This window comes from Pleurodeles waltl, chromosome 8, assembly GCF_031143425.1.
Source record: "Pleurodeles waltl isolate 20211129_DDA chromosome 8, aPleWal1.hap1.20221129, whole genome shotgun sequence".
Lineage (NCBI taxonomy): Eukaryota > Metazoa > Chordata > Amphibia > Caudata > Salamandridae > Pleurodeles > Pleurodeles waltl.
The window spans coordinates 91,181,030-91,204,669 of record NC_090447.1 but is presented as its reverse complement, the minus strand read 5'-3'; the positions used below and the strand labels follow the sequence as shown (position 1 = coordinate 91,204,669).

Sequence of the window (23,640 nt, the reverse complement as noted above, 5' to 3'; positions counted from 1 at the left end):
ATGTCTCCTAATATTCGACCAAAGTATTCATTATTTTTAAAATTGGAATTTAAAAAATCTCGGAGCACATGGGGACCAGGCAGGTGCAGGTAACTCAACGTGGAATATAACCTAGGTGTGCTCCACTATGGTGTCAGAAGTGTTTGACATAAATGTTTTTAAGGCCTTTGAACATTGTATGAGAAATTATGAATTGAGAGAATCAAAAACGAAGGAAAGATTTCTAAATAAGGAACTGGATATCCACCCAAAGATAAAACAAACAGCACACCAAGACCTTACAAGTTTTGAGAAACTGCCATCCACCACATGAGTATGAAGCATCCTGTCTCCATTGTATGAACCCTTCCCTAGATGTATGAAAAAGGCCCAAGAAATGGAAGATTTGGCAAAAGCGCTTGATATAACAATCTCATAGAAACCGCTTGAACAACAGTGGTCTTAAGTAGGTAAAATATTACATCCATACATCATATAGCATATATTATGTCAGGCTGGTACCACACACCAAGTGTGTTGTGTGTCCTGTTTCCTAATGCTGATGTGTTAAAGTAGAGAAGTTGCAGAACCAAAACAGACAAGATGAGTTTCCTAATAACAGAGCATCGCTGGAGCATGGTGCCTGGCATCGGGGATATATGAATAATAATGAGAAGAGTGATTTAAAATGGAAGGCTACTATCAACACACTTGGTAATGGCATTCCGTTAATAAAATAGGAAATGTTCTGGCTATGGAACAATGTATGCACTAAACCAATACTTAAAAAATTGGACTTCTGTCACAGTATATGTTGTACTGAAGATTTCTTTAAAATGTTGCCCTTGGGGAATTTTTTGTAATCCTGATTACACTCTATTAAGAAAGGACCACCCCTCGTAGTTGACTGAATGGAAAACTGAATTATGAAGGCTCATGCAAATATTCTTCCAACACTGTGAAAATAATGTAGTACTTGTGCCAGATTAAGTTCGGTTATTGGTGTTGCTAAAAAACCTGCAGAATGTTTAAAAATATATAAATATTTGGAGAAATGAAGGGCAACATTTATGAGGGACTCTGGACATTTAAGGAATTACATCTGTTCTTCAGTCCAACCTTGGATGTTACAAACGGTGCAAATTGGTTGGAATCATAATTCTACAGAATAGTGTAGAGCAGTTTGACATCCTTGTAGATCTTTAAGCCCTCGCCTCATGACCTGTTGCTGAGAAATGTTGAATTAAAACAGTGAAACAGTGGCTTGTTAAAACTCCAAAGTACATTGGAACAGAAGAGAAGGAACAAGGAACTTATCAACAAAACAATGTGACCGTCACACTGACAGTGCCTTATGTTTTGCTGAATTTAAAACTGGAAGGTGTCTGGAGTTGAATTAATATCTATAAATGTGCTAAAAAATGTACAGTGAGTTGTACACTTTTTGATGTGAAAAGAAGGCCAGCAACTGCTGAAACACTAGCTCAGATTTCTATGGATACAGAGTGGTGTTCTTGAGCATTATTTGAATTTGTTTCAGAGTATAAAGCATCAGCCAACTGGCCAGATGCAAAACTGTTTTATATGAGTAAAATGTAAAAATAATATTGAGTGCATGGAACCGCACCCTTGCAGAAAACAAAAAGTAAATCATTTCTAAGACCTAGAAAAAGGAAAACAGCCAAAGATTTGAATTTCGTAAGCAGGGGCAAAACTGGGCTATGAAGGGACCACATTAGCAAGACACAGGAAATGGACAAGTTGGTTAGGCCCAGTGAACCTAGTGCTGTCAAATTCTAGGTTTCTTTAATTGATTTGGAAGGGACCAGTAGATCATTCAGGCCACATCCTTCTGTTGTGTAGGAACAGGTGGTTGCTTTGTTAATGGGGCCGTTATCTTTGAATCCTTAGGTGCTTAAGTGTTAAAACCACTTTAGGCATACACATATTAGTGCAAGCATAACACCACGTCTCTGCAGGACACAAAGTAAATAATTTATAAACAGCCTAGAAAGCTAGCAGATGGATATTGGTTTCCACCCCTTTTTATGGTCTGGGCATTTTCCTGACACCTGGCCTGCATTTGTTTTAGTCTGGCACAATTACAGCCTGTAAAAGTATTTATATCCTAAATCTTATTATCCCCCTCTTTCTTTTGCAAGCTGTCTGCGTTGCAGGATATGAAATTGGGAAACGCATAGAAATTCTTGAGCTGCAGTTACCTCAGAAACTGTATGCAAAAGAAAACCAGGTAAGATAATATGTCTGTGGTGTATTGTTGAGTGATTTGAAGAAATTATGTTTAGTCCCACTCGATTTCAATATTGTTACACAGCTTAGTGCAAAGTATGTGCTTGTCACCTTTACAATAGTAATACTTCACTCTCAAAGAAATCCATTTACTCTTACTACATCCTCCTCTACCTCTCCTTTTATAAGAAGAAAAGGAGTGAGGCCATAATGGGAAATAGAGTCCCTAGAAGTAGTAGGTCATGCAGACGTAAGGAATGGAAGTATGCAGAGGTGGGACAATTGGCAAATAGATATTGGACTGTTAAGAGGCAAACAGAGGCAGGATTTGATGGAAGAGTGAAGGTTTCTTAGAACAATTTACTGTGTATGCGGTGTGGGGAGGGTGGGATGAGGCTGGTCCCACAAGGCTGATATTCTGGGAAGAGTTTGCAGAAGAGGGTCCAAGGAGTTCCAAAGACAAGTATCCTAAACTGTGATTGCTCACCACCCCAGCCCTCCCAACCAAATCAGTCTTCTTGTATTTGGGAATGCTGATTAGACATTCTGCTAGATCTGAGGGTGCGTTCAGGGGCTTAATGGAAGGTCACCTTATGGCTGTCAATAAAATCTTATTCTCGAAAGGATTTGATTCAGTGCACTTTACAGCAGCTAATGTGCTCACCCTATTGAAAGTGCTGACAAATAGAACTATTCTTCATTTTAGTGAGATGGTACAGATGGAGTTGTTTGACATTATATTTGTTGAAAAGTGATTGTTATTTATTGTGAGATAGAGCTCTTATGGACTTTATGTTGTATCTGATGTAGAGTGTAAGTTCAAGCATTTCTAATCGAAGACCTCCAGTTTGCCGAAGCAACGTTAGAGACTAGGAAGCTGGTTCAAGTGCCTGGTCATTTCTCCTGTCCCTACAGAAGACTGGGATAATTGGGCAGTCCTTGTGAAAAGTATTGTAAAGTGAATCAAGGTTATGAGCTACTAACAATATATTAGGATGGATATTCCTCAAAAACAATATCCCAATTTCTGTCAATAATCTTAATTAAATATGTCACATAAGGGTAAATCTCCTAAGTGAACGATTTGGGCTAAATACTTATCAATATATACCATTTCAGGATAAGAGTTATATCAGAAAAACATAGTTTTATTAAATTCAATTACAAAATATTAAAGACATGAAAATTGATACAAGAAATACAAAAAACTAACTTACTCGTCCCACATTCGCAACATACTAAAATATCCATAAAATGTAGTACAGATAAAGAGGTGAACCTAATAACATACAATTCTAACAACTACTCAAGTGAATGAAGGAATAAATACATTATAAATCTAATAAATATATATTCTGGTACTTGTCACAAAAAATTCATTCATTTATAAAGATTCAGTAATGATTATACAACCATTGAAAGCTAGGATACAATCGGGACCTATGACCAAATGAAATAATAATGATACTTCAATCTCAAATGAGATACAATAGGAACCTATAGCCTACGCGCGTTTCGGTAATCCTCTACTATTGAGGCCACCTTCATCAGGGCAGTTTCCAGTCTTCTAATCCATTGCTGATACGGGCCCAAATATCGAACATTCAGATATGCTCCTATGCCAAATTCTGGACGAGAGCCGCGTATATGGGAGATATCTGTTGTAGAGGTCAAATATAGATTCTCAAATGGGAGTCTTCCACCCTCGGGGGTACAAAGAGAGGGATCCTTAGTTGTTATTAAAGGATTGTAATCCTGTATCTGGTGTAGTATCTGCTACAGAAGATACCCAATTTCGTAATAATCTGGATAGTCGCATATTGGGTCCAAATAAGATCTTCATGCAAGGACAAAGGCACAAAAAAATAAGAATACTGAAATTTTATTCGGCCGGTGTATATTTCCTAGTGAAAAGTATTGCCAGTTATCCTAAAACATCAGGACCCAGAAACAGTGAATGCTAATAACCTCCTTCTTACGATTTGAATCTTAGTTTAGTAAGGGCTAACAGTCAACGCATGCTCCTGGAGAGTGGTTTAAGAGAGGGAGTCAGACTGAAGTACCACTTTCATGTTACACAATAAATGATGTTCTAGCTTTATGAAAAACTAATGAAAAAATACTTGAATTTGCTCCATAGCTTTGGTAGCATAGTATTCTATTATTGCTTTGCAATTAGTTACGTGTTTGCACGTGATGTATGTGAATAAATGGAACAGTGAAAAGTGAAAAACAAGTTTGAAGGAAACCAAATCATGTAACACTAGTTTTAAAGAAATAAAAAATAATTGGAAAGCAAAGGATTGCACAACTCTAAATTCTTTAACTAATGCATACAGTCCTGATGGTTGCCTGCAACATTTAATTTACTGCACCTCTTGCAATTCTGCAATATATTGATACTGTGAAATAAAACCTGCAGAGTGAGCATGGCTAATGGAGAAAAAAAACTAATTTTGCTTGCTGCACTTACCTATACTTTGGACTAATTTGCAGTGATAATTTTGTTAATTAGATCTTTTATTCCTGTCATGTTTCTAAGTTTTGTAAGGGTTCGTTTGTGCAGGCCTCAACACTCTGATTCATAGGAACTCTTATTCTCACATGATAGTTCTCAACCTATTATTTTTTTTAACCATCCTGAAATTTTACAAACAAGATTTATTTTTCCAACCAGAAATTTGAACAATGAACAAATTTAAGTTACATTTTCCTGAGTTAAACAAGAAGAGAAAGTAACTTTTATTTGTTATATTTGTCTAAGGTTCCCTTTATATCCCGGTCCTAGTATCCCAGACCCCCGGTCAAAAAACCCTACGACAGCCATAATGCAAAGCTGCAATCGTATTCTGGCCGTGCCTGGCGAAAAATATTTGAGTTTATATTTTCTTCCTCAGCACAAGGGGGCCAATCCACAAACACATTCATCAGTGCCACTCCTGCAATACTATTACAGGGATTCATGGGTACATAAAGTAGCACCCCTAATTGCCTTAGTGAATTGGCCCAAAAGCATCAAAAATAGAAATATACAGAGAATTTATGTACAAATAAAAAGGATTGTTCACTCTTTGCCCTATTATTGATAGGAATTTGGGCATAACAAGATGAACATATAAAGTAGTTTATGAGTATGTGGAAAAGTACTCCCGTAGCACAACTTTGTATACTTATGAATGCCTTTGTGAATTGATCCCAATATCTATAGATAGAGCTGTGACTTTTTAGGCTTGTGGCATCTCTAGAGGGTCTCTACTCACACACAGCCATGGTCAACATCTAAAAACATTACATAGCGAGGCCTTTGAAGTGGTATTTCTTAGCATTTCTCCAATTTCATTTTATATTTTCCTGTGTTTATCTAGTTCTTTTATTTTTCTGATCATTTCCACATTACTTTTTTAGTTATATCCTTTTGTTTCTTTTCAGTTTGTTTCAGTTTAAAATTTGATAAGGCACACTAAAGACTGTAAGGTCTTCGCGCTGTTTTTTATGTATTTGGTTGCCCTTTTTTTTCTTTGTTTTTTCTGCTTGTTTATACTTTCTCTTTTGTTCATATGTTTTTGATTTTCTAATAAAGGATCCTATATTCTGCTGCTCTGAAGTGTTGTTTTTTTCTTTTTATGTTGCATACTCCTTCATAACAGTTGCTTATATTATGTGTATTTAACATTTGTTATAGGGTTTGTGCCCAGAACGAGATTTCAAGGTGCAGCACGGGTGTTTGTCAGATCAGCCTGTATGGAGCCTAAAACATGTTCCAAATACCAGGTGGGTACCAGTTAATGCACACATTGCAGCCTCTCTGTAAAACTTTTAATCTGGAATGTGGTTTTGCATTACAGATTGAAAGCATTGTAGTTTTTGTTATAAGTGCTTTTTAATGGTATTCTCTCAAAATTCCCTCAGTTATTTGACTTTCACATATTTTGCATCTCCATTTCTAATCACATTCTGCGTATTTTCTATTGTCAGTTCAGCTTCTTGCTCCTTTCTCATATGTGCGTCATCTATTATCACTCATCACCTCATCCTTCGCTCATCTGCTTATAATTATTTTATTTCCCATAAAGTCTTTTTACCTTTTCTGATAAAGGTCCTGTCTTTCTTTCTTCACTTCACACCCTTCCCTTCATCCTTTACCATTTGGGTGCACTAGCACTTAGGTTTGCTTCCGCCTTCCTTCTACAGGCCTGCCAGCATATCTATCTTACTTTTATAGATCCATTTTCCCATGTGCTTTTTTCATGATTTTATTCTTTTTCTCCTTCTTCCTTATGTTTAATGCTTCATCTTTGCTTTATTTTTTGTTTTCTGTTCGTTATTAAGGGCGTGTGTTGATTTGCATGACTTTTATTTTTTTTTGCTTTATTTTGTAATTTTACTCCCTCATCTTATATTTGTTTTAATCAATATTCCTTCTTTGGGGATTTTTTTCCATTATTTTTCCTTTGCTTTTTTTGTTTTTAAACACTCTTTTCTGTTGTACATGTTGTCATTCACTCCAGTCACCAAAATTTTGTTGTATTTTATCTACCCCATTTTTTTAATATTCTTTTTATTTTCCATTGTTTTAAGGCCTCTGTCGCCTCTTTTCTCTTGCTTCGCTTCTTTAACCTGTTTTTAGTCTCCTAACTCCCCTCACCAAATCCCTACCAGTCAGCGTTCCTTATACTTCATTTCTCGACCCTCACCTCTTCTCTTTTTGCACCGAGGTACCAAGTTAAATTATCTCCATCTTTGTTTTTGCCTCTGTTAGCAACACTCACTCACTCTTCTGCTGTTTTTCTACTTTAATGTCTCAGCTCCATCTGAAGGTCTTATAACCCCCCATCTCTAAATGGATATCCATTCTTTAATGTTACCCACATCTTGTTCCCAGAGATTCAGCACCTACACCTCTTCCACTTCAGATACCTTTTAACCCCGATCCATCAGCATAAACCTTATTTCAGCCCAGGCATGTGCATGGAACCTTTATTACAGCCCAGGCTGCCCGGAAACAAGTTCTGAAGAAGATTTGTCCTAATATTTCTGCACTGGTTCTTAACATATTTGACTGCTTTATTAGTTTAGTAGTGGGTCTCCCTCATTGCTCATCATGCCATTCGATCACATACTTAACTTTGAATGTCTCTTGCCAGACAAATGCGAGAGGGACCCAAGCCTAAGAAGGAAAATCCGAGGAGCAATTTTTTCTCCTCTTCATATAGCCTCAGATAATGTCAGAACATGCCCATGCCTCCTTGGGGTGACTGCGGGGTCTACCCAGGTGTTCTTCTAAAGAAATTTTTTTTTGGATTTCCCACATCCTCCCTGAGTTGTCAGAGAGATGTCTCCACACCACCTCACCTGGGCTACTAATGGTGGCAAAACACATGTATTTTCTTGATAATTGTATTTCTCTTCTTTAAATAACAATGCCTCTCTGAAAAGTCTGTGCATGGCCTGGTACTGTAAGTAAAAATTGTTTCATCCTGCAGTGGATCAGATTTCCTCAACAGGATATTGGGTTGATCCCTTCCTACACTTTTACTCCTGTGAATAGAAAGAAAAAGAATAATGTGACAGATTAGGATCAAAGGACAAAAGGCAAGTCTTTTGTGTAAAGGGTGTTGGTAAAATCTGAAAAAGTTGGGGTGTGGCTTCAGGCGTCAATATGGCGGTCGCACTCTGAGTGTTCCGCACCCCACCGTCATCTACCGCTGCGAGCCCCGGTTTTCCCGCATCCAGATTACCCCCACTATAATCGTGGCTCTCCCTGACGGCCCAGGGGTGGTCTGCGATGATTGAGTAACCTGTGGGTGGACTGAGAGAGCCTGGCCAGGGAACGGACCTGCTGGGCGCGACTTGCCTGGTGGATACCTGCGGCGCCCTGGGGGTGGGGCTCCGGCCATCCATGAGGTGGCAGAGCTGGGCAGCGGTGCCGCGTCGTTACAGACAACGGAACGGCTGAGTGACTGACAGCCAGATAGCGTACCTGCCACGAGGGTGACCGGGTGAGGCAGGGACCCGGGCCGTAATTCACCCGGACCTGCAGATTTCAAGGAGGAGTGCTGAAGGGCAGGGCCGCAGCCCGGACCAGTGGAGCGCCAGGGCGCCACTGTGGCTGTTGGTGGTGGCCCCGGTGCCCTGGGCATGAGGCACCCGGACTCCCGACAACAGGAGAGGGGATCGACGGGCCTGTCCCGGGCCCAGTGGGTCCGGCCAGGCCAAAAGTGAAGCGCAAAGATGGGCGCGCAGAGGCCCAGCAGTTGGAGGAGTGCCTGAGTGATCTGGTGACGCAACGTGGACGCAGATGCCGGATTAGAGACCGGGCCCCAGTGGGACTGAACCGTATGAGTACAGGTGAGGAGCTCCTGACCAGAGGCTGCGGTGGGGCAGAGGCGATGAGGGAAGCGGTGGCCTGGCGGGCATGAGGGAGAAACATATGCCGTGTCGATCCACCCCCATAACCCCCGCCCGCCTGGTGCCGCATGCTGGACAGTGCGAGAGGGCAACCGGCGGCGGCGGTTGGAGAGTGGCAGTGAGAGCCAGGCTGGGGAACTGGTGAGGGGCACTGACCATGCAAGAACGGGCCTTTCCCCCCATCCCTCCTTCTGACCATTGACGGCTGTGCGACCCTTCCCATAGATAATACTAATGCTCTATTTGTGGTAGTGTGGTCGAGCAGTTGGGCTTATCAGAGGGTAGTTTTAAGCATTTGTTGTTCACACACCAGCAATAAATGAAAACACACACTCAATGACAACTCCAGGCCAATAGGTTTTTATATAGAAAAATATTCTTTTGTTAAATTATTTCTATAATCACAAGATTCATTTAGCCGGTAAGTACATCAAGTGAATGGTACCTAGGTGCATAGTAATACTTAGGACTTTGAATAGAATCAATATTATACACAGTTTTTAAAAAGCTATTTTAAAAGTGGACACTGCAATTTTCAACAGTTCCTGGGGGAGGTAAGTAAACTACAGTTTCTGAGGTAAGTACCATACTTAAGGGTCAGTCTCTGGGGCATAGATAGCCCACCGTTGGGGGTTCAAGGTAACCCTAAACACCCAGCACCAGCAACACAGGACCGGTCAGATGCAGAAGTCAAACAGGAGCCAAAATAACATGGGCCCCTATCATGACAGGGGGTACTCCGGTTCCAGTCTGCTTGCAGGTAAGTACCCGCGTAGTCGGAGGGCAGACCAGGGGGGTTTGAAGGAGTCCTGAAGGGGCCCCAAGTAGGTACAAAAACACACCCTCAGCGGCACTGGGGCGGCCGGATGCAGTGTGCAAACAGGGCGTTGGGTTCTCAATAGAACTCTATGGAGAGACCCAGGGGTCACTAAGGTGCTGCAGGCAAGGCATGGGGGGGGGGGCTCTCATGCAAGCCACCGTCTGGGCAAGGGTGAGGGCTGCCTGCTGGTCATTGCTGCACCGGTGGTCGGTCTCTCTCGGGCCTGCGGGTGCAGTGCTTCTCCTGGCGTGGATCTCTTCATCCTGGACAGTCACGGTCAGGGGGATCCTTGGGATTCCCTCTGCAGGCGTCTTCGTGGGGGGTGCAGAGAGGTCTGCCCAGGGTGGGCACGTCGTCGGAGTCGCCTGGGGGGTCCTCTCTGGATAGTTGGTTTCTCTGGACACGGGCTGGGGGTATCAGGTGCAGAGTAGTTGTACTCATGCTTCTGGAGTGAGGTGAGAGTTCCTTCAAAGTTTGTTTCTTGCTCTTCTTTTTGGACAGGTCTGCTGTCTACGGGAGTTTCTTGGTCCTCTGTGATTCAGGCAGTCCCCTGGAGGCTTTTCAGGGGTTGCTGCAGAACATGTTGCTTCTTTTCTTGCAGCTTTTCGAACAGGAGACGGGCCGGTAGGGTTGGGGCCAAGTCAGTTGTTGTCTCCTTCTCTTCTCTGAGGGGTTTTCAGCTCAGCAGTCCTTCTTCTTTCTTGTGGTCCTCAGGAATCTGAAGAGCTTGGTTCAGGGGTGCCCCTAAATACTAAATTTAGGGGTGTGTTAGGGTTAGAGGGCAGTAGCCAACGGCTACTGTCCCTGAGGGTGCTACACCCTCCTCGAGCCCACTCCCTCTGGGGAGGGGGCACATCCCTATCCCTATTGGTCCTATTCCTCCAAAGCAAGATGGAGGATTTCTCAAGGAGGGGGGTCACTTCAGTTCTGGACACCTTAGGGGTGGTCCTGGCTGAGGGGGGTGACTCCTCCTTGTTTTTCTCACTATCCCTATGGACTTGCTGCAAAAAGTGGGGACTCATCCGGGGGAGGAGGGGGAATCTCCACTAGCTGTGGTGCCCTGGGGCACTGTAACCCGAGGCTAGAGCCTTTGAGGCTCACCACCAGGTGTACCAGTTCGTGCAGGGGAAGGTGTGAAGCACCTCCACCCAGGACAGGCTTGTGTCTGACCACAGAGTGCACAAAGGCACTCACCCTATGTGGTCAGAAACCCGTCTGGAAGTGGCAGGCTGGCACAGACCGGTCAGCCTTGCACTAGCAGTTGAGCTAACATACAGGGGGCATATCTAAGATGCCTCTGTGTGCATTTTTCCATAAATCCCACACTGGCATCAGTGTGGGTTTATTGTGCTGAGACGTTTGATACCAAAGTTCCCAGTATTCAGTGTAGCCATTATGGTGCTGTGGAGTTCGTAATGACAGACTCCCAGACAATATACTCAGTATGGCTACCCTTCACTTACAATGTTTAAGAATTTACTTTGACACTGTAGGGGCATAGTGCTCATGCAGCTATGCCCTCACCTGTGGTATAGTGCTCCCTGTCTTGGGGCTGTACGGCCTGCTAGAGGGGTGACTTACCTATGCCACAGGCAGTGGTTTGTGGGCATGGTACTCTGAGGGGAGTGCCATGTCAGCTTTGTCTTTTCTCCCCACTAACACACACAAGCTGCTAAGCAGTGTGCATGTACTGAGTGAGGGGTCCCTGAGGGTGGCATAATACATGCTGCAGCCCTTAGAGACCTTCTCTGGCCACAGGGCCCTTGGTACCAGGAGTACCTTTTACAAGGGACTTAACTGTGTGCCAGGGCTGTGCCAATTGTGGAAACAAAGGTACAGTTTTAGGGAAAGAACACTCGTGCTGGGGCCTGGTTAACAGGGTCCCAGCATACTTTCAATCAAAGCTGGCTTCAACACTAGGCAAAAAGTGGGGGATGACCATGCCAACAGTGGCATTTTCCTACAACTGCCTTAGCCAGACTCCCCCTTGGCGTAAGGCCCAGAGACAATGCTGATCCCCTGCAGATGTAATAGTGAAAGGGGGGATATCTTCTGACTGAGAGTGGATGCTCAACAGGGGCCTTAACATTGCAGAATTCCGTCTATATGGAGGGGTCTACCACTTCACACCTGTTACAGACACCTTGGTTATGAGTTTTTGGTTGTGTTCATGGGCCACAGATGCTTTAGTGATGGAAGTATGGGGTTGGGGGGTTCTGTCTGCATTAACATTTTTCTTTCAGGTGGTCACATCACACCCTTAGGTCTACATCACGCACACTTCCCTTTCGGATGGACCCCCTACCTATGGCTTTCTCCGATAGGGGAAATCACCACACACAAAGCGCTATATGTATTCCAACACTGGTTCTAGGGGAAATCAACACTCACAAAGCACTATATGTATTCCAACACTGGTTCCCCGCACACATTGGAACTCCTTAAAAAGGTTCTTTCTTGGAATGTTAACAGGCTCCTAGACAAGATCAAGCACTCTACAGTTCTTAGCACCATTCACAGCTTTGCCCCATCTATAGTGTTGCTCCAGGAAACGCACTTACTTGGCACCCGTTGCCCTGTGCTCTTGCGGGGCGGCTGCGGCAGAGTATACCACAAAGGCTTCTCTAGAGGCTCTAGGGGGTGGCAGTCCTACTGCACCACTCGCTACCAATAGTGATCACTACAACCAAGCTAGATCTGCAAGGATGATATGCTGCAGTGTCTGGCACACTTGGCAGTCAACCAATTAATCTCCTGAGTACATATGTCCCCCCACCCCCGGGGCGTTTGAACGATTCCTGGAGACCCTCGAGGAGATTGTGGCACAGCTCCCCTCAGGCTTGACAGTCCTGAGGGGATAACTTTAATGCTGTCATGAACCTGGAGTTTGATGCCACCGGTACACCATCAGTGAGTTGGACCACTCGAGCTAAGCGTCTGAGCCGCTGGGCGGATGGGCTGGGCTTTTGTGGTGTGTGGAGAGTTTGGCACCCTACAATGCGACAGTACACGCACACATCGGCGGCATATCATATGCACGCCAGAATAGACCTCCTCTTCATGCCTGCCCTGGATGTCCCCCAGCTTACAAGTGCAGAGACACTACCATACGGAATCTCTGATCATGCACCACTTCTTGTACAGAGGGATGGCACTGGCACAGCCCAGCGTCCCCTGTGGCAGCGGAACACTCGGTACCTCCAGGGCGGAAACTATGTTCAATCCTTGAGAGAGGAACTCACCCAATATTTTCTGAACAATTTAGGTTATGTGCCGTCGTCAGGCACAATATGGGCTGTCTGCAAGGCCACCCTCCTGGGGCATGCCAGGCATCTTCTCCGGGTACGAGAGTGCGTGTGGAACCAGCAAATAACAGGAAGAAATCCGTCATCTCACACTCAAAACCGCGAAACATATGTGGCACGCCTCTACAGCTCACATGTATGGGTGGGATGACAAAAATGGAAAGCTGATACACTGGCTGGCAACCCAACCCCGTTGAGTGACGTGTCCTTCCCTAGAATCTCAACCACGGAAAAGCAAGACCTTGATGAGCCCATAGCGCTTAAGGAGATCAGGGACGCTATTTCAGCTCTAGCCCCGGGTAAGACCCCAGACCCAGATGGGTTTCTGGCAGAGCTTTATAAGTGCAACGACCTTTCAGCCTCACAATTGTTGAGCCTGTATGAGGAAGCCGAGCAGACAGGCAGTTTCCCCTTGGGCCTCGACCAAGCCACTATTGTAGTGATCCCAAAGACCCACCTGCCCTCACTACACTGCTCTGCCTACTGCCCCATCTCACTCCTCAAAATAAAGATTCTATCAACAATACTGGCTACCGGGTTGAAAAGGGTGCTACTCTCCCTGGTCCACCCAGATCAATGTGGATTCATGCTGACCAGGCACTGCCTTAGACGGCTACATACAGCACTAGCCTACTGTTGTTCCCTGGCCCCACCCCTAGCCCTTCTTCTCATAGATTTTGAAAAAGCCTTTGATACGGTTGACTGGTTGTATCTCTTCCAGGTGCTTCTAAGTGCAGGGATTGACCGTAGATATCGGAGACTGGTGCAGCTCATTTACTCCAGTCTAAATGCCCGGGTGCAAGTGAATGGGGTTGTCTCAGACCCATTCCCCATTTGCTGGGGAACCTGCCAGGAGTGCCCACTGTCCCCACTTCTCTTCACTCTAGCGATAGAGCTTCTGGCAAAAATCATTAGGGAGGACCACTAATCAGCAGATGGGCTTGGCTCACTGGCTCGAGGATCGTATTGCGTTGTATGCCGACGACGTACTCCTATATCTACCCAACCCAGCCAGTAGTGGACCCCGAAGTCTGCAGCTATTGAGACTATTCTCTGAGGCCTCGGGCCTGACACTTAACCTCAGTAAGTTCGTACTGGTCCCGTTGCATCCTTCAAGGGACTGCTACGATTGGCAGAGCAACTTTCCTATTCAGTGTAACAGGTTCCAGTACCTGGGAATCACTGTGGCCCTCTTGCCTGAGTTAGCCTGGTCACTTAACATCACACCACTCACTCAGAAGATCAGGGATGACCTCTAGAGATGGCAGACCCTGCCTCTTAATGTCCTGGGAAGGATAGCACTGTATAAGATGATGATCCTACCCCGTTTCCTCTATCTTCTCCAGAACTTCCCCTGCCAGCTCACCAGGTGATGGTTTAAAGAAATGGTTGCAGTGGTGCGGCAATTCCTATGGCATAAATCTCGCCCTAGACTTGCACTTTGCACCTGTCAGTGTGACGTGTATGAAGTGGGGCTAGGAATGTCCAACTTGTATCTCTATTACCTAGCAACGCAATTGTTGGTACTTAATGATCGTCTGAGAGGTGGGTGGTCAGACCGAGCGTACCAGCTTGAACTCCTGACGTTGGGCTTTCCCAGACTGCTTGAGTTGCTATATGGTAACCCCCTCCCAAGAAAGATTCATGAGGTGACGAAAGTGGTGCTTGTGGGGTGGAGGGCAGCGCAAAGAGAAACAGGATGGTGGATGAGCCACACCCAGCAGACCACACTGTGGTGGGGAATATGGCTTTGTGAAGTCTCCTCCTTGGAGGGTTTCCACAAATGGGATACCATAGGCATTTCACTTCTGGGGGATGTGTGGGTGGGTTCTCACATGCTGTCTGTAAGGAAATGCCTCCTTGGCATGGTTACCCCCTGACTTTTTGCCTTTGCTGATGCTATGTTTTGAATTGAAAGTGTGCTGAGGCCTGCTAACCAGGCCCCAGCACCAGTGTTCTTTCCCTAACCTGTACTTTTGTTTTCACAATTGGCACACCCTGGCATCCAGGTAAGTCCCTTGTAACTGGTACCCCTGGTACCAAGGGCCCTAATGCCAGGGAAGGTCTCTAAGGGCTGCAGCATATCTTATGCCACCCTGGGGACCCCTCACTCAGCACAGACACACTGCTTGCCAGCTTGTGTGTGCTGGTGAGGACAAAACGAGTAAGTCGACATGGCACTCCCCTCAGGGTGCCATGCCAACCTCACACTGCCTATGCAGTATAGATAAGTCACCCCTCTAGCAGGCCTTACAGCCCTTAGGCAGGGTGCACTATACCATAGGTGAGGGCACCAGTGCATGAGCACTGTTCCCCTACAGTGTCTAAGCAAAACCTTAGACATTGTAAGTGCAGGGTAGCCATAAGAGTATATGGTCTGGGAGTCTGTCAAACACGGACTCCACAGCACCATAATGGCTACACTGAAAACTGGGAAGTTTGGTATCAAACTTCTCAGCACAATAAATGCACACTGATGCCAGTGTACATTTTATTGTAAAATACACCCCAGAGGGCACCTTAGAGGTGCCCCCTGAAACCTTAACCAACTACCCGTGTAGGCTGACTGGTTTTAGCAGCCTGCCACACTCGAGACATGTTGCTGGCCACATGGGGAGAGTGCCTTTGTCACTCTGTGGCTAGTAACAAAGCCTGCACTGGGTGGAGATGCTATCACCTCCCCCAGGCAGGAGCTGTAACACCTGGTGGTGAGCCTCAAAGGCTCACCCCCTTTGTTCCAGCACCACAGGGCACTCCAGCTAGTGGAGTTGCCCACCCCCTCCGGCCACGGCCCCACTTTTGGCGGCAAGGCCGGAGGAAATAATGAGAATAACAAGGAGTCGTCACTGGCCAGTCAGGACAGCCCCTAAGGTGTCCTGAGCTGAAGTGACTCTAACTTTTAGAAATCCTCCATCTTGAAGATGGAGGATTCCCCCAATAGGGATAGGAATGTGACCCCCTCCTCTTGGGAGGAGGCACAAAGAGGGTGTACCCACCCTCAGGGCTAGTAGCCATTGGCTACTAACCCCCCAGACCTAAACACACCCTTAAATTTAGTATTTAAGGGCTCCCCTGAACCTAGGAACTCAGATTCCTGCAACCAAAGAAGAAGAGGACTGCTGAGCTGAAAAACCCTGCAGAGAAGACGGAGACACCAACTGCCTTGGCCCCAGCTCTACCGGCCTGTCTCCCCCCTTCGGAAGAAAACTGCTCCAGCGACGCTTTCCCCAGGACCAGCGACCTCTGAATCCTCAGAGGACTGCCCTGCTCTAAAAGGACCAAGAAACTCCAGAGAACAGCGGCCCTGTTCAACAAAGACTGCAACTTTGTTTCCAGAGTTACAACTTTAAAGACCCCTGCAATTCCTGCCAGAAGCGTGAGACTTGCAACACTGCACCCGGCGACCCCGACTCGACTGGTGAAGAAACAACGCTACAGGGAGGACCCCCCAGGCGACTCCAAGACTGTGAGTAACCAAAGTTGTCCCCCCTGAGCCCCCACAGCGACGCCTGCAGAGGGAAACCCGAGGCTCCCCGTGACCGCGACTGCCTGACTCTAAGATCCCGACGCCTGGAAAAGACCCTGCACCCGCAGCCCCCAGGACCTGAAGGATCAGAACTCCAGTGCAGGAGTGACCCCCAGGAGGCCCTCTCCCTTGCCCAGGTGGTGGCTACCCCGAGGAGCCCCCCCCTTGCCTGCCTGCACCGCTGAAGAGACCCCATGGTCTCCCATTGATTCCTATTACAAACCCGACGCTTGTTTGCACACTGCACCCGGCCGCCCCCGCGCTGCTGAGGGTGTACTTTCTGTGTGGACTTGTGTCCCCCCCGGTGCCCTACAAAACCCCCCTGGTCTGCCCTCCGAAGACGCGGGTACTTACCTGCTGGCAGACTGGAACCGGGGCACCCCCTTCTCCATTGAAGCCTATGTGTTTTGGGCACTACTTTGAACTCTGCACCTGACCGGCCCTGAGCTGCTGGTGTGGTAACTTTGGGGTTGCTCTGAACCCCCAACGGTGGGCTACCTTGGACCCCAATTTGAACCCCGTAGGTGGTTTACTTACCTGCAAGAACTAACCTTAACTTACCTCCCCCAGGAACTGTGAAAATTGCACTGTGTCCACTTTTAAAATAGCTATATGTGTTTTATGTAAAAAGTATATATGCTATTGTGATTATTCAAAGTTCCTAAAGTACTTACCTGCAATACCTTTCAAATGAGATATTACATGTAGAATTTGAACCTGTGGTTCTTAAAATAAACTAAGAAAATATATTTTTCTATACAAAAACCTATTGGCCTGGAATTGTCTCTGAGTGTGTGTTCCTCATTTATTGCCTGTGTGTATGTACAACAAATGCTTAACACTACTCCTTTGATAAGCCTACTGCTCGATCACACTACCACATAATAGAGCATTAGTATTATCTCTTTTTGCCACTATCTTACCTCTAAGGGGAACCCTTGGACTCTGTGCATACTATTCCTTACTTTGAAATAGTGCATACAGAGCCAACTTCCTACATTGGTGGATCAGCGGTGGGGTACAAGACTTTGCATTTGCTGGACTACTCAGCCAATACCTGATCACACGACAAATTCAAAAAATTGTCATTAGAAATTGATTTTTGCAATTTGAGCTATTTTTCTAAATTCTTAAAAGTCCTGCTAGGGCCTTGTGTTAGTCCCTGCTAGCATTTCTTTTAGAGTTTAAAAGTTTTGTGAAAGTTTGAATTAGATTCTAGAACTAGTTTTAGATTCTTAAAAAGTATTCCAACTTTTAGAAACATAATGTCTAGTGCAGAGATGAATGTGGAGGAACTCGACCTCACACCTTACCTCCATCTTAAGATGAGGGAGCTAAGGTCACTCTGCAACCTAAAGAAAATCACAATTGGCTCAAGACCCTCCAAACTACAGCTCCAGGAGCTTTTGGCAGAGTTTGAAAAAGCCAACCGCTCTGAGGATGACAACCCAGAGGAGGATGTTAGTGACCTGGAGGAGAATTCCCACCTTCCAGTCCTAACTTTGGGAACCCAGGGACCCTCAATCCCTGATTCCAACTGTGATAGTCAGAGATGCTGCTTCCCTCACAGGAGGGACCAGCACCTCTGGAATCACTGAGGATAGCCTCAGTGAAGAGGACCTCCTGCTAGCCAGGATGGCCAAAAGATTGGCTTTGGAAAGACAGATCCTAGCCATAGAAAGGGAAAGACAAGAGATGGGCCTAGGTCCCATCAATGGTGGCAGCAACATAAATAGGGTCAGAGATTCCCCTGACATGTTGAAAATCCCTAAAGGGATTGTAACTAAATATGAAGATGGTGATGACATCACCAAATGGTTCACAGCTTTTGAGAGGGTTTGTGTAACCAGAAAAGTTAACAGATCTCACTGGGGTGATCTCCTTTGGGAAATGTTCACTGGAAAGTGTAGGGATAGACTCCTCACACTCTCTGGAAAAGATGCAGAATCTTATGACCTCATGAAGGGAACCCTGATTGAGGGCTTTGGATTCTCCACTGAGGAGTATAGAATTAGATTCAGGGGGGCCCAAAAAACCTCGAGCCAGACCTGGGTTGATTTTGTGGACTACTCAGTAAAAACACTGGATGGTTGGATTCAAGGCAGTGGTGTTAATAATTACGATGGGCTGTACAATTTATTTGTGAAAGAACACCTATTAAGTAATTGTTCAAATGATAAACTGCATCAGCATCTGGTAGACCTAGGACCAATTTCTCCCCAAGAATTGGGAAAGAAGGCGGACCATTGGGTCAAGACTAGGGTGACCAAGACTTCCACAGGGGGTGACCAAAAGAAAGGGGTCACAAAACCTCCCCAGGGGAAGGTGTTGAGACATCCAAAAACAAAAATAGTAAAGAGTCTTCTTCAGGCCCCCAAAAACCTGCACAGGAGGGTGGGCCCAGAGCCTCTTCACAAAACAATTTTGGGTACAAGGGTAAAAACTTTGATCCCAAAAAGGCCTGGTGTCGTAGCTGTAATCAGCCTGAACACCAAACTGGAGACACGGCCTGTCCCAAGAAAAGTACCACTTCCAACTCCACTCCAGCTAACACTGGAATGGCTAGTCTCCAAGTGGGATCAACAGTGTGCCCAGAGCAAATCAGGTGTTACACTGAAGCTACATTAGTCTCTGAGGGTGGGGTGGATTTAGCCACACTGGCTGCCTGGCCTCCTAATATGCAAAAATACAGGCAGCAGCTCTTAATTAATGGGACAAGTGTAGAAGGCCTGAGGGATACAGGTGCCAGTGTCACTATGGTGACAGAGAAACTGGTTTCCCCTGGTCAATACCTGGCTGGAGAAACTTATCCAGTCACCAATGCTGACAATCAAACTAAAGTACATCCCATGGCTATGGTAACTTTAGAGTGGGGAGGGGTCAATGGCCTGAAACAGGTGGTGGTCTCCTCAAATATCCCAGTAGACTGTTTGCTTGGAAATGACCTGGAGTCCTCAGCATGGGCTGAGGTAGAACTGAAAACCCATGCAGCCATGCTGGGTATCCCTGAACTGGTGTGTGTCAAGACAAGGGCACAGTGCAAGGCTCAGGGTGAAAAAGTAGAGCTGGAGTCTGGAAAAAGGGCCCAGCCTACCAAGAGGAAAGGAAAGACAACTGGGAAACCAGCTGCAACACAACAACAAAAAGAGAACCTCTCTTCTCAGGAAGAAGTTCTGCCCTCTGAGGGAACTGAGCGTATGGAGCTAGAACCTTATCAGGTTGAGCTCTTAGGCCCAGGGGGACCCTCAAGGGAGCAGTTGTGTAAGGGGCAAGAAACCTGTCCCTCTCTTGAAGGCCTTAGGCAGCAAGCTGCTGAAGAGTCCAATGGCAAGAAAACTGGAACACATAGGGTCTATTGGGAAGATGGGCTCCTGTACACTGAGGCAAGAGATCCCAAACCTGGTGCCACTAGGAGAGTGGTAGTGCCTCAGGAGTTCAGAGAGTTCATACTGACCTTAGCCCATGATATTCCCCTTGCTGGGCATTTGGGACAAACCAAGACGTAGGAGGCCACTTCTACTGGCCCAACAAGTCCCAGAAAGTTAAGGAGTTTTGTGTCTCCTGTACCACCTGTCAAGCCAGTTGTAAGACAGGTGGACATCCAAAGGCCCCCCTCATTACACTTCCAGTGGTGGGGGTCCCCTTTGAAAGAGTGGGTGTGGGCATAGTGGGTCCACTTGAACCTCCCACAGCCTCAGGGAACATGTACATACTAGTAGTAGTGGATCATGCTACTAGATACCCTGAAGCTATTCCCCTTAGGTCGACTACTGCCCTTGCAGTAGCCAAGGCCCTCATTGGTATCTTTACCAGAGTGGGCTTCCCTAAGGAGGTGGTGTCTGACAGAGGTACCAACTTCATGTCAGCATACCTGAAACACATGTGGAATGAGTGTGGAGTGAGTTATAAATTCACTACACCCTATCATCCACAAACTAATTGCCTTGTTGAGAGATTCAACAAGACATTAAAAGGCATGATCATGGGGCTCCCAGAAAAACTCAAAAGGAGATGGGATGTCCTCTTGCCATGCCTGCTTTTCGCTTACAGAGAGGTGCCTCAGAAGGGAGTAGGGTTCTCACCCTTTGAACTTCTGTTTGGCCACCCTGTAAGGGGACCACTAGCTCTTGTGAAAGAAGGCTGGGAGAGACCTCTTCATGAGCCTAAACAAGACATAGTGGACTATGTACTTGGCCTTCGCTCAAGGATGGCAGAGTACATGGAAAAGGCAAGTAAAAACCTTGAGGCCAGCCAACAGCTCCAGAAGTTTTGGTATGCCCAAAAGGCTGCACTGGTTGAATTTCAACCAGGGCAGAAAGTCTGGGTTCTGGAGCCTGTGGCTCCCAGGGCACTTCAGGACAGATGGAGTGGCCCTTACCCAGTGCTAGAGAAGAAGAGTCAGGTCACCTACTTGCTGGACCTGGGCACTAGCAGGAGCCCCAAGAGGGTGATCCATGTGAACCGCCTTAAGCTCTTCCATGACAGGGCTGATGTGAATCTGTTGATGGTAACAGATGAGGACCAGGAAGCTGAGAGTGAACCTCTCCCTGATCTCCTCTCATCAAACCCTAAAGATGGTTCAGTAGATGGAGTGATCTATTCAGACACCCTCTCTGGCCAACAGCAATCTGACTGCAGGAAGGTCCTGCAACAGTTTGCTGAGCTCTTTTCCCTAACCCCTGGTCAGACACACCTGTGTACCCAAGATGTGGACACAGGAGACAGCATGCCTGTCAAAAACAAATTTTTCAGACAGTCTGACCAAGTTAAGGAAAGCATCAAGGTGGAAGTCCACAAGATGCTGGAATTGGGAGTAATTGAGCACTCCGACAGCCCCTGGGCTAGCCCAGTGGTCTTAGTCCCCAAACCTCACACCAAAGATGGAAAGAGAGAGATGAGGTTTTGTGTGGACTACAGAGGACTTAATTCTGTCACCAAGACAGATGCCCGTCCCATTCCTAGGGCTGACAAACTGATTGACAAATTAGGTGCTGCCAAATTCTTAAGTACCTTTGACTTAACAGCAGGGTACTGGCAAATCAAAATGGCACCTGGAGCAAAAGAAAAGACAGCATTCTCCACACCTGATGGGCATTATCAGTTTACTGTTATGCCCTTTGGTTTAAAGAATGCCCCTGACACCTTCCAAAGGTTGGTGAATCAAGTCCTTGCTGGTTTGGAGTCCTTTAGTGCAGCTTATCTTGATGATATTGCTGTCTTTAGCTCCAACTGGCAGGATCACCTGGTCCACCTGAAGAAGGTTTTGAAGGCTCTGCAATCAGCAGGCCTCTCTATCTAGGCATCCAAATGCCAGATAGGGCAGGGAACTGTGGTTTACTTGGGACACCTTGTAGGTGGAGGCCAAGTTCAGCCACTCCAGCCTAAGATACAGACTATTCTGGACTGGGCAGCTCCAAAAACCCAGACTCAAGTCAGGGCATTCCTTGGCTTGACTGGGTATTACAGGAGGTTTGTGAAGGGATATGGATCCATAGTGACAGCCCTCACAGAACTCACCTCCAAGAAAATGCCCAAGAAGGTAAACTGGACTGTAGAATGCCAACAGGCCTTTGACACCCTGAAACAAGCAATGTGCACAGCACCAGTTCTAAAAGCTCCAGATTACTCCAAGCAGTTCATTGTGCAGACAGATACCTCTGAACATGGGATAGGGGCAGTTTTGTCCCAAACAAATGAAGATGGCCTTGACCAGCCTGTTGCTTTCATTAGCAGGAGGTTATTCACCAGGGAGCAGCGTTGGAGTGCCATTGAGAGGGAGGCCTTTGCTGTGGTTTGGTCCCTGAAGAAGCTGAGACCATACCTCTTTGGTACTCACTTTGTAGTACAAACTGACCACAGACCTCTCAGATGGCTGATGCAAATGAAAGGTGAAAATCCAAAACTGTTGAGGTGGTCCATCTCCCTACAGGGAATGGACTTTATAGTGGAACACAGACCTGGGACTGCCCATGCCAATGCAGATGGCCTTTCCAGGTTCTTCCACTTAGAAAATGAAGACTCTCTTGGGAAAGGTTAGTCTCATCCTCTTTCGTTTGTGGGGGGGGGGGTTGTGTAAGGAAATGCCTCCTTGGCATGGTTACCCCCTGACTTTTTGCCTTTGCTGATGCTATGTTTTGAATTGAAAGTGTGCTGAGGCCTGCTAACCAGGCCCCAGCACCAGTGTTCTTTCCCTAACCTGTACTTTTGTTTTCACAATTGGCACACCCTGGCATCCAGGTAAGTCCCTTGTAACTAGTAGCCCTGGTACCAAGGGCCCTGATGCCAGGGAAGGTCTCTAAGGGCTGCAGCATATCTTATGCCACCCTGGGGACCCCTCACTCAGCACAGACACACTGCTTGCCAGCTTGTGTGTGTGCTGGTGTGGACAAAACGAGTAAGTCGACATGGCACTCCCCTGAGGGTGCCATGCCAACCTCACACTGCCTATGCAGTATAGATAAGTCACCCCTCTAGCAGGCCTTACAGCCCTAAGGTAGGGTGCACTATACCGTAGGTGAGGGCACCAGTGCATGAGCACTGTGCCCCTACAGTGTCTAAGCAAAACCTTAGACATTGTAAGTGCAGGGTAGCCATAAGAGTATATGGTCTGGGAGTCTGTCAAACACGGACTCCACAGCACCATAATGGCTACACTGAAAACTGGGAAGTTTGGTATCAAACTACTCAGCACAATAAATGCACACTGATGCCAGTGTACATTTTATTGTAAAATACACCCCAGAGGGCACCTTAGAGGTGCCCCCTGAAACCTTAACCAACTACCCGTGTAGGCTGACTGGTTTTAGCAGCCTGCCACACTCGCGACATGTTGCTGGCCACATGGGGAGAGTACCTTTGTCACTCTGTGGCTAGTAACAAAGCCTGCACTGGGTGGAGATGCTATCACCTCCCCCAGGCAGGAGCTGTAACACCTGGCGGTGAGCCTCAAAGGCTCACCCCCTTTGTTCCAGCACCACAGGGCACTCCAGCTAGTGGAGTTGCCCGCCCCCTCCGGCCACGGCCCCACTTTTGGCGGCAAGGCCGGAGGAAATAATGAGAATAACAAGGAGGAGTCACTGGCCAGTCAGGACAGCCCCTAAGGTGTCCTGAGCTGAAGCGACTCTAACTTTTAGAAATTCTCCATCTTGCAGATGGAGGATTCCCCCAATAGGGATAGGAATGTGACCCCCTCCCCTTGGGAGGAGGCACAAAGTGGGTGTACCCACCCTCAGGGCTAGTAGCCATTGGCTACTAACCCCCCAGACCTAAACACGCCCTTAAATTTAGTATTTAAGGGCTCCCCTGAACCTAGGAACTCAGATTCCTGCAACCTAAGAAGAAGAGGACTGCTG

General features: G+C 46.5%; 1 protein-coding gene across 4 annotated transcripts in view; it reads left to right on the top strand.

Annotated features, from left to right (window-relative positions):
* WDR73 (WD repeat domain 73) overlaps positions 1 to 23,640 on the top strand; it is a 249,654-nt gene that overhangs the window by 189,920 nt on the left and 36,094 nt on the right. For all 4 annotated transcript variants that reach the window (XM_069203819.1, XM_069203820.1, XM_069203821.1 and 1 more), the window contains 2 exons: positions 2,142 to 2,230; positions 5,912 to 6,000. In XM_069203819.1, the coding sequence (XP_069059920.1) occupies positions 2,142 to 2,230; positions 5,912 to 6,000 (178 nt within the window). The remainder of the gene's footprint in view (positions 1 to 2,141; positions 2,231 to 5,911; positions 6,001 to 23,640) is intronic.